The 12437-nt window shown below is 27.6% G+C and overlaps 1 protein-coding gene across 2 annotated transcripts in view; it reads right to left on the bottom strand.

Moving 5' to 3' along the window:
- The window catches only part of Tnks (tankyrase), a 101274-nt gene that overhangs the window by 63037 nt on the left and 25800 nt on the right, over positions 1 to 12437 (bottom strand). For both annotated transcript variants that reach the window (XM_076489839.1, XM_076489838.1), the window contains exons 10-15: positions 12014 to 12185; positions 10975 to 11051; positions 9411 to 9562; positions 8951 to 9017; positions 2127 to 2225; positions 1072 to 1165 (exon numbers count right to left, since the gene is read on the bottom strand). In XM_076489839.1, coding sequence (XP_076345954.1) covers positions 1072 to 1165; positions 2127 to 2225; positions 8951 to 9017; positions 9411 to 9562; positions 10975 to 11051; positions 12014 to 12185 — 661 coding nt within the window. The remainder of the gene's footprint in view (positions 1 to 1071; positions 1166 to 2126; positions 2226 to 8950; positions 9018 to 9410; positions 9563 to 10974; positions 11052 to 12013; positions 12186 to 12437) is intronic.

Genomic DNA, 12437 nt, shown 5'->3' with positions numbered 1-12437 from the left:
ATTTTACAGGCACCTGTATTATTGTTATGCACTCTTACATGCATTCCTATTAGTTTTCAGCCTATGTATGTAAAATTTCACACACAAGTGATAATGTTTGTTTCTTCCATTAGTCTTTAAGAAAACCTTTTATTGATTAAAGGCTTGAATTGAGGTAAAAAACCACTGGCATATGTTTGTTATTATACTTATAAAATTGCATCAGTTTTACAATATTTACTATAGTGTGCATTTATTTAACTGAATCAAGCTATTTTTTTTCTTTTATGAAGTATGGCTATAGCAAGGAATTTTATCACCACTGCAGGAGGAAGACAAAATTATATGCAAAGCCATATTATGGAAGTTGTATTTCAGCTGTTTAGACGTACAAACTGTTCTTTAACTCTTCTTTCAGTGTTCAGAGTTACAAGTTTTGATAAGGTATTTCTAGTTTCTCTGGCTATCCAAAGCTCTGGAAGTTATACATAGTTTAAGATTCACAACATTTTCTATGACCTCATTGAATAAAAGAGGTATTCTTTATGACAAAATTAAAAGCTAATGAAAGTGGAATAAAGAGCACCATTTACTGTTTTTTACACCTCTATCTTGTCTTTTCTACGTTGATAACATACCTTTTATTTTTTTGCAGACTTGCCTAATAATGCTTAGTTGGTTATGTAATAACTTCTGATAAATAAGTTGATAAAAACTCTACAATAATAATTCCAATTATTAATAATAAGTATTCCTAATTATGAGCAAATTGGAAAAATACAAAAGGTTATATGACCACTGTGACCTAGGTTATCAGCTGGGTACCCTTACAGCTAGCAGATCACTGGCTCTTAACTTAGTGAAATATAAAGCAAATAAATTTATTTCCCTTCAATCCTGAATTGTAGCCATATTTAACTTTCTGACATTAATTTTCCAGTATTTAAAACTAGCTACAATACTTTTAATTTTTAATACCTTTTATTTTTATTAATTGCTCATCTTTCATTAAGAGTTTAAAATCACAATTAGTATATTAACAAACAATTAAAACTCAATACATAATAAGCAGTACATAAAATACACACTAACCTTTCAACAGGTCAGCTACATCCTGATCCCCTTCCTTAACTAGCTCCAGGGCTGTGTTTCCTTCTCGATTTTTCTTAGAAGGATCAGCACCATGCTATAACATTTCAAGTGAAAAATCTCAATGTTAGATATAATATTAAGTAAAAATACATCTCAATATTAATTTGAAATAGATTTTCTACATACAAATTTACATCTTAATAAATTAAATCTGCCATGATTTAATAGCCCCATAGCTTTAAGACTGGTACATGCATAAGTTACTACATTACATTCTATTTCTGGTTTCCCTCATATTTTCTTATATTTAAAGTACCAAAAATATAGTTCTGAGCTACAGAAACTTGTATATACATAGGATATGTCAAGGCAAAAACTGAAATTTCCAGTACATATACTATAAATATAAGAGATGTTTTAATTTTAACTGTTTAAAATTCAACATGGATTATAATCCTAGATATATTTTAACTATTTAAGATGTAGATTAATTAGATTTCCTACCTGACCAAAACATTTTTGATTTTTACTTTGATTAGTTTTGGTAAACTGTAATCTTTAAGATGCATGTGCTATATCAATTACACATATAAACTGACAGAGCTAAATGTGTAGTAATGAATTAATAATATATGGAAAAAAAAAAAAGTAAAACACAAAATTAATTGTAATTTGGCCCAACTAAAATTATATCCTACAAAGATTTATAGAAGAATGAAAAATAAGATATCTATTAATAGAAATGTAATAAATGAAACTACTAAAGTTTTTACTTATTCTTAACAAATAAACAAAAAAACTACTAAATGTCAGAACTACATTAAGATCTATAATCAAAATAGATAGTAACAAATACACCTTTAAATAAAATGTAACATGTTATAGTGATAAGTTTTCAATATTCTTTTAGATCAACACAAACAAAGACTAAAATTTTTTTAAATAAATATTATCAAACATCATATCTAAATGAATGAATTCCTAAAATTTCAGTAAATACAAACTTTGTTTTTAGATACCAATATCCTAACCAAATTTGTTTATGTATTACAAACCTTTAATAGTAGTTTAACTATTTCATATTTTCCTTTGGCTGAAGCTTCATGTAAAGGTGTGTATTTCCAAAGATCAGCCACATTAACATTGGCTCCATGCTGAAACAATATATAAGGTGAAATATATTGCACCATTTGAAGTCACAATATTTAAGAACTTAAATAGTGCATTTTCCTGTACATGTTTAAACTTCTAAAAATGCTCTGTAAACAACTATCTAATAATACAATACTTACAAGGTATAAATTAATGTCTTAACAAAAAAAATACATTTTTTTAGTAGACCAAATATTGTACTAAAGATTGTTTTTGTAAAGGAAGAATGGCAGAGAAATGTAGCTTTAAAATAATCATAAAACTTTCTTAAATAATTAAAAATATATGACTTAATGATAATGTTCAAATATTTTATAACTAAAACTTCAAGTACTATGATATATATTCACATATAGTTTATACATTAGTCTTTTCAACCCCTTTAAAGTTTTGATCATCTATAAAAACAAAAACTACTGAATTAGTATATGTTAAAATGTTGAAGAAATTATCAAATTATACAAAATACTGCCAGCTTTTGGTAAAAAAATTAAATTTTTTTGAAAAAGTGAGAACTGAAACTGGATGGGATTTAGACTTGGAAATATGCTTACTTTTAAGATGCTTGAGAGAACTAAGCTACCATGTTTTAGTTCTCATGTCATTGGTTAATAAACTAGTATTACTCTTTCTAAATAAAGCACAATGAAATATTAAACTGCAGCTACACAAGTTAGAGCATCAAAGAGATTAATCGCTTAGTAGCTTCATTACTTTGTGTTATTAATCCTTTAAGATATGGCTAATTAAATTACAAGACTTACAGCTACTATAACAAATGATTTTAATTCCAACTGATACATATACTTGTACAAATTTTGAAAAATATTTCTGAACACGTGTAAAATACTGTAAAAAAATGTGATATTATTAGGAATTTTCTGATCTATTCTTCATTCATGGAAATATCTATTACAGACTGTAAAATATATATTTTCAAATTGCCCCAAATAATAACTGTATACCAAGTTGTAAGTGTAATACTGACACATGATTAACCAAATAAAGTAGCCAGATGTCAGTTTTTTAGGTATAATATTAAAACACATTTAACAGCTACATACAATAAACATGCCAGATTGTTAAATGTGTTTTAAAAATTAAAATACATTTAACAAACACAAAGTAAAAAATTGCCCTAAATAATAACTATCCAAGTTGTAAGTGTAATACTGACATGTTTAACCAAATAAAGTAACCAAATGACAGGTTATTAAATGTAATATTAAAATATATTTAACAGCCATACAGTAAATATGTCAAGTTGTTAAATGTAACATTTAACAAAAACACAAAGTAACCAGATCTTAGGTTTTAAGTGCAACGTTAACATGTTTAATAACAACCACATAAAGTAATCACATTTTAGATTTTTTAAGTGTCTTAAAAACATGTTTAAGAACCACAGAGTAACTACATGTTAGGTTGGAAAATGTACTTTTAAAATATTTAAAATTTATATAAAATACTAGTATACCAGATTGCTAAACATGTAGTTTTAACATATTTAAAAATCTAAGTACTTTTGTATCAGACTAACATTTCCATTTACTGTATATGTTAACACTCCTACGAAAAGACGTTTCTAGTCCTGATTTCTCCAAGCCCGTTCCCCTGGCTGTGGTTTCGCTAGATAGTAGATAGGGACAGTGGGAATCTCGTTAATCCATTCATTAATGGATTTAAATGGCAATTTCATTTAAATACAAAATTATTAACCTAATATTAATAACCTTTCAAGTTGCTCTGGAGCCTATTAGGCCCCACTTCTCGTAGGAGTGTTAACCTTCTAAGCAATTTTAACAGCAATGCTTTCTTTTTGTACTTGCTATGTTACACAATACATGATTTTTGTGTCTGAAGGCAAAGTACTGAGTGTAAAATTAAATTGAAGAACACTCATATATAAATGAGTAAAAAAAAAAACAATGTTATTTCAAATTATTTCATGGAAAGTTGAATTTTACATTCAAAATATTTCAATTTTGTTTGATGTTTTAAATGCTTTTATTATGGTAGAATCATGCAGCTACCAAAACATAACATTAGCTTTTCAAGGATACTGTGAAAATTTAGGGTGTGACTGCAAAAGATATAATCTGATACTGGCCAAACAAGATCAAGATATAGATAAAAAAAAATCCTTCTGGTAATTACAAAAATATTCTCACTATTATTAGCTAACACTATCCTAAAAATAGCAAAGCTATATGTAAGCTTAAATGCTGTCAATTACCCATAGTTTAATTTACATTCACAATGATCAATTAAATCCTCCACCAGTTACCACTAAACTTAATAGGTCAAACCAAACATAAAGAAGTTAAATAAATGTACTACAAACCAAGTGAAATTTCAGCCACTTTGTAAAAAATCAGTACATTTCCTAAATGGATGGAATATGATAGGTAAATGAAAAGTCAACAAGTCATATGTTATATAACAAATTTCAATTAGATATTAGGGACAATCAACAAAGTTAGGAAAAATAAATAAGTGTATTCTGTAGAGCCAGGCAGTTAATTTTATTGCATATGAGCATTGATTGCATTAATAAATTTCACATAAAATAACTACTTAATTATCTTGTAATAATTTAGTACTAGTTTTAGTTTCCATATACTAAACTTTAATACACTTTGTGTATCTTCAAAAAATATGGCAGAGGTTTAGTAAACATTACAAGTCTTTTTTGCACACACAAAAATACAACAACAAAACAATTTTTTTGATGAAGCATTTTTGGTACAGATTTTTCAGTGAATATGCATAGCATCTATATACTAGTCTGAGAGTACTAAGTTGTTTCAATGTTACTATGAAAAACGTTTCCTCATCTCAAAAATCTCAAATTTTATTTGTGTATTCTCAAAGCTCTTTATAAATTATAAACTTTTTTTAGTTAAGCTTTATATTTTATCTGTTATTCTCTCTAAGATTATACAAGGTTGATCAATTTGACTGACTTTTTAACCATCAAGAATAAAAAGCAGAAATAAATCTAAATTACTCTTTTTCTTTCAAGAATGACTTCAAGTTGTAATGTGCTCTTAACAGTATACATCTATTTATACTTAAATCCTGTTTTATTGCCTTTTGAATCTTGACTAATTACTATTCATATCATTATAAGTTGTAAATCGCCTGGTGAACATCCAACTCATGTTACGTTGTCAAATAATACCATGCACAAGCTATTCACGAGTTGCTCATAAAAACACTTTATGAAAAATTTGATTATATTTCTATTTTTATTTATTTCATCAAAAAAAACCTTAGCTAACATAAAAATTCCTATTTTTAAGTTAGTTTTATAGTAATAAATAAAGAATGCTCAAGAAATAAAAGAAAAAAGTACTTACCATGGTTTCCCTTTTTATACTAATGGTAGTACTGCACTAATTAAGTTTTTATTCAATTAAATAATGCACCAAAGAACACAGAGTAATAACATGCAAAAAGCAGATAATGTCATGTAACTATCACAAATTTTATGGATTTATAGCTATGGAAATTAAGCTTGAAATGAAAGCAAAATTGGCAGTCTTCTTTATAGAAAACTACATAGTATAGTACATCATTTGATTAATCCAAATTTAGCTTTCCGTTGGTTATAAATAATATAGTATTGAACATCACAAAGAACTACTGAATATGACAGGTAAGCGTGGCAAGAGGTCTTGTTGTCTCTTTTCTGACTCTGTAACCAAATAATGTTGAAGGCTATGAAAATTACGCTTCAACAATATTACAATATGTAATTTATGTTAAATTTTATACTTCTTAGAGGAGTGTTAAAAAATCAGTGAAGAAAATATGCTTAAAATGCAAATGTCAAACTACTGATCTGACCAACCAAATGATCTCTTTGTACTTGTTTAGTCTCTATAGATTTGATATCACTAACTTTCAATATAGTATGTATATCTTCATAAAATTTGACATGTCTTTAACATACAAAAAGTAATATGTTTAAGTGAAGTATTTTAAATAAATTAAAAACAGATTTGTCCATGAATGTATCAAGTATTTGTTTTGAATATTTCATGTGCAAAGTGATTTTCATATTAACATTAAAAATACTTTTTTTCGTCTAAGAAATATCCTAAATACACTTCAATGTTTGTTTTCAGTAAAACTTAATATTTTAATTGTTATTTTCTCTACCCTAGCTCTATACAAGGTTGATAAATTTGACCAACCTTATAACTGCCAAACAAAATAATCAATATAAATCTAATTTACTCTTTTTTTCTTTCTAGAATGACTTTTAATTGTAATACGAAACAACATTTGTTCATCTTAAGTAGCTTTAAACTTGTAATAATATACATTGATTTATAATTAAATTTTGTTTTATGCCCTTTGAGCCATGTCTAAGTACTATCCATGTCATTATAAGTTGTAGATCACTTGGAAATCTTGCAACTCACATTATGCTACTGAATTATATTACTTATGAGCTACTATGAGCTGTTCTTGTGGGTGTCTTGTGAAACACTTTTATTATATTATTATTATTTATTTTACCTATTCTGACCTTTAATAACCCAAAGAATTCCCAATTTTACATTTTGTTAACATTAGTAACTATAGGGAAGCAATTACAAATTCAGCTAAGCTCGTCAGTGTTTCCTGTGGGAATAAAGTTTGAATTGAAGGTAAAATTGAGAATTTTTTTTACAGAAAGTAATGTAATATAATATGTTATTTCATATATGAAAACCTTGGGTTTCTATTGGTTATAGATAACATAGAATTATATATAAAGAACTATTAACAAATCCTTTAATGAGAGAATATGTCAGGTGGGTATGGAAGATCTGATGCCTTTGTAACCAAATAAATTTGAAGGCAATAAAAGTCATGGTTTGTCTGAGCAACAACAGTTTTACAGAGTAACTTAAGTGCAATTTCATACTTATATGAAGAGTAGTGATTAAATTAGAGAAACCAAGAGAAGATGTGTCCCACTATGGAAAATTCATGATTTTTTAAAAATATTGTATTGCCTTACAAAATTAAGAACTTAAAACTTATGTATTATTAAAATATGGTTTACTAAATAAGAATTTATGCAGCACTAATTGGTATAACATAAATAAAACGTAGTTTCATAAAATTTTGAATGCAAGTTGCTAAAGCTTTGTGAAATGTGCAGTAAATGATGCCAAGGCAGGTAGAGTTAACACTGCATTACTTATCATCAATAGAAAACCAAGTTTTAACCTATCAAATGATGTATTATATTACATGGCTTTCTGTAAAGAGAATTCTTAATTTTGCTGTTAGTTCAAACTTTACTACTAAGAAAGACACACTGATGAATTTACTGAATTCTTAATGAATCCTCTAGATGGCTAAAAAGCCAGAAAAGCTGTGATAGTTATGAAACACTGAGTGCTTTTTGCATGTGACTATTCAGTGTTCTATGATGCATTATTTAATTAAATAAACCATTTAGTGCTGTAGTACCATTAGGTTAAAAAGGTAAGTTTAATTTTCATCAACAGTTGAAGGCATAAAAAGAAGACACCAACTCAGTATTTCTTGTTTTTCTGTATGTTCTTTGTTTATTATTATAAAAGTAACTAAAAGGAAAAAAATTGAAAACTTTTTAGATTAGATAGGGTAAAATAAACAATATCTTTTTAAAAGGTAGTCTAGCAAGCAGCTGGAGGGTAGTACATGCATTTTGCAATTTAAAAAGTTAGATAAGGTAAAATAAATAATAATTGTTTTAAAAGGTAGACTCGCAAGCAGCAAGAGGGTAGTACGTGCCTTTTGCACTTTGATGCTGTAACATAAGCTGCACATTTGCCATGTGATTTATAACTTATATGACATGCATATTAGTTACACATGGTTTAAAGGGCAATAAAATAATAATATTGAAGTGGAAATAGATGTATAGTGTCACATGTTTAAAGTTATTTAGGGTAAACAAATGTAGTTGCATGTTACAATTTGAAGTCATTCTAAAAAAAAAAGAGGGAACATAGATTTATTTAATTTCTTATTGCTCCTTAAAAGTTCAGTCAAATTGGCCAACCTTTTACAATGTTAGATTAAAAAAATATAAAATGTTTGATTCAAAATAAAAATATTTGAAAGTTGTATAGAAAGTTTTAGAAATTGGACAAATGAAGCTGTGGTGTTTGAGATGAAAGAAAGGATTTTTAATCACAGCAGGAATATAACTTTGAATTTTGATTTAAAAAAAAGACTTCATACACTCTCAGACATATTTTTAGCAAAAATACTTCATTAAAAAAATCAATTTTTTTGTGGACAAAAGATTTATATTTTCTGAAAGTCTGCAACATTTTGTGAAGATATACATACTGTATTAAAACTTTTAGTATGGAAATTATTGTAAGTATGAAACTGTTATGAACTTGATTAATTTGACTGATCTGTGGTGAGAGAGTTAATTAGCTTATAATTAATTGCTTAGTAAATACTACTGATTGTACAGCTGAAATATTCTGTATTAAGTGGATTTCTGTGTACTTTATCAACAAATAAGGAAAAAAAGGGGGAGAATGGCATTGCTTTTAATTCCTGTCAGCTTTTATTGTTATCAAATATTCTGTAAACTCATTCAGATCTTGATAATCTGAAAATGAATACTGTCTTATGGAAAAAAAAAAGTTCTGAAAGGGTAAAAATTATAATTTCATTTAATATTCTAAAACACAAATTTTAAATACTAAGAAAGCCTTACCTTTACTAATAGCTCAGCAACTTCATAATGACCATATGAACAAGCATTATGCAATGGTACAAGTCCCCTGGAGAGTGGTTAAAAATGTTTGAGTAACTGGTAAATACTGAGAGAATCACTGAGTTAGGTGTATTTAAAACATTATTACATATTATTACAAAAGGATAAATAAATAATTAGCTTTGTTATACTACATAAACTTTGTCATCATAAGAAAATTGGTCTAAGATGAAACAAGTGGAAAAATTATATTTATTGTATAATACTACAACCTCAAAGTGATACAGATTACAATGAAAACCAAAATTTCAGACATGATCATATTAAGCAGAATTTTGTTTTTAATGAAAGATTTATAAGGGAATATTGTTATATTTTGTGGTGTAATTAAATGATTGATAAGTAATTAAATATTAAAGAATATAATCCATAAACAATTAAACATGCAGTATGAACTCACCCCTTGTCTTTAGCATGTACATCTGCTCCATGAAGTAGCAAGTATTCTACCACAGCAACTCTGTTATAACCAGCAGCAAAGTGTAGTGGCGTAGACTGACGGCCATCCACATCTCGGCAGTTCACCACATGTGGTTGAGACTGTAGTACTTGCTACAAAGTTGAACATTAAAAATTATGAAGAAATGTAATCTTGAAACATATCAACTTATTTTATGTGAATAAAATCATTACCATGAGAAGCTAAGACCTGCAGTTTTGAGACATGTTAATGTTTCAAATACGCAAAATGACTTAGTACAGACTTTAGACATACTTAGATGAAAACAAGTTTGATGTTATTCGACTTTGTAGTTGAATTTAACCAACAGTCTTTTTTTCATATTTTGAAGTTATTTATAAAATTAAAGCATATTAGTTCAAATTTAAAATGAAATAATGCATATGAGACATATTCATATTTATGTAAAGGTACAAGTAATTATTAGGACCTGATTTATCTTATATATATAAGCTTATCTTGAAAAGTTAAGCAATTATGAGCATCCAAGTGTGAACCTAGGTAACAATATAGTGTATTATAGAACCACTATATATATTGTATGATATAAAACAGGTAACAAATTAACTTTTTTGAAGTCATTGTCTTTATAAATGATGGAACTTTACACATTAACTTGTACAAAAAGACCTACATACAGTCCACAGTACTTTCACTACAAAAGCTGTTATTCTGCTCACACTAAAGAGAACATAACTTACATCCAAGCTCTAATAAATAAAACATGTTCAGATGAAACAGACTACAGAAAATGCATTAAGGATCTAAAACAAACCAAAGTTACAAAGTGGATATAAAGATACTGAAACTGGCAGACAGATTGAAAAGACTAATAACACTCAGCAGAAAAACATCCTAAACCACAACAGTATGAAAATTTCAAACAGAATTCCTCTTATCATTATCTAGCACTTTAAATTCAGAAACATTCACAAATTCTGAAACATTTTTATCTCCTACAAGTTAATAATCACATTAAGTTTCAATTGTTTCCTTAAAAAAAAGCAAACTCTTAAAAGATATTTTTGTTCATACAAAAGTGAATTACATTCCTCCAAAAATGGCTGTCATACATACAATAAACCTCATTATCAAATGTGCAGGTTCATAAAAACTTCTGGCTCATTTTCTGACAAGAACAACCAAAAAGAGTAACTTTAAAATTTCCAAAGAAATCATATGGAACAGAAAACATCATTCATCTTATACACAGTAAAAAAATGCAATCACCAAATGTAGGACGCACAGAAACAACTCTTAAAGAATGTTTAAAGAACCATAAATTTTCTATTAACACCAAAAGAAAGATTTCCTTGTTAACCTGAAGATGATCTAGGAAGACAGAAATATTGTTCTCTCCTCATCAATAAGTGTTAATACCCAATACCAGTTGTTCTGAGATACATTTTTATTTCCAGTGAGTTTCTCGTTATCAAGAATATTACAGTTTATTATGAAGGATGATAAAAAGAAAACTTCTTGGGCTGTTTCCAGCTAGATTTACCTTTGTTACTTCTATATCTCCAGCCTTAGCTGCTTCAAGGAGCTGATATTCTGCATCAGTGCTTCCTGGAGGAGGATCTAGAAGTAAAGAAGTGCTTTTATATTTTTGCAAAAACATGTTAAATAACATTAGTATTTAAAAATAAAAATTGTTTCAGTTACTTTGATCATAATAAAGAAAGAATAAACATGAAAAATAAGAAATAAAATACTTACCCAGTATTCTTGTTTTTTACTGTTAATTGTTGATAACACTTAAAGTTTTTATACTGATGGTAGTAATGCACCAAATAATTTTTATTTAATTAAATACTGCATGAAAGAACATAGAATAATCTCATGCATAAACCAGACAATCTTCCTAACTATTACAATTATTCTGATTTTCTAACTATGTGATAAGAGTCATTACAAATGCATCAAAGGTAGTCATTATATTTCCTGTGGAAATGAAGCTTGTAAAACAAAAAAACTGACAATCATCCATTCAGAAAACAATGAAAAATAATAAGTCATTTGATAGATAAAAACCCTGACTTCCTATTGGTTATACATAATACAAAATTAAATGTAAGAGAGAACTACAAATAAATCCTAAAAGAGAGGATGTGACAGGTGGGTGCAACTTCAATTTGTTCTCAGAATTTTAAAATCAAATTTAACATACTTTCATACTTTGTTTTTAAAACCAAAATCTATAAATGTTAACTGTCAGAACAGAATTTGATAGTATTTTTCAGTCCAACTAGCAGCTTTACTTAAGTAATTCTACCTTCTACATATACATAACACCTAAATGTTTGTGTAAAATATTACAATATTTCATAAAAGGAAAACAATTTTACCACAGACATTTTTTAAATATTTGTTAACAGTTGTTTTTACATTATGACTCTAACAATACATTCTTAAATTGCAAGTAAAGAAAGATACTTCAAATGAAATACATTTCACAGATACTTTTGACATGGTTAGAAAGACAGTGATGTCCTTACAATTTTCTTTATTTTATAATTAAAATTTTCCTAAAGAAAACAAACCAGACAAGATCTTTTGAACACTTTCAGTGGCAACCTGAGCTGCAGTGTACCCTTGAAGACTGACAATAGAGGAATCTACACCATAAGACAGTAGTATTCGACAAGCTTGAACATTTCCTTCACGTGCACAGCGGTGAAGGGGTGACTGGCCAAGTCCATCGAGAGCATTAACCTAGAATTTTGTTGACAAGAGAAAAATATGAAACAATTTGTTTGTTGAAGAACACAAAAATTATAGTACTAGATATTTCTCATATATTTGTATAAATACAGTTTAACTGTGGTGAGTACAGGACAACTAAAACATCAAAAACATAACTTTGAAAAACATACAACCAAGAGTTTCCTATATAGTATGGTCATAAAGTATTGAAGGGTAATTCAGATTCATTTTTATTTTTATATATAAATTTATTTATTTTAT

The sequence above is a fragment of the Tachypleus tridentatus genome, chromosome 2 (genome assembly GCF_004210375.1).
Source record: "Tachypleus tridentatus isolate NWPU-2018 chromosome 2, ASM421037v1, whole genome shotgun sequence".
Lineage (NCBI taxonomy): Eukaryota > Metazoa > Arthropoda > Merostomata > Xiphosura > Limulidae > Tachypleus > Tachypleus tridentatus.
This window is presented reverse-complemented; position numbering and strand designations above follow the sequence as displayed.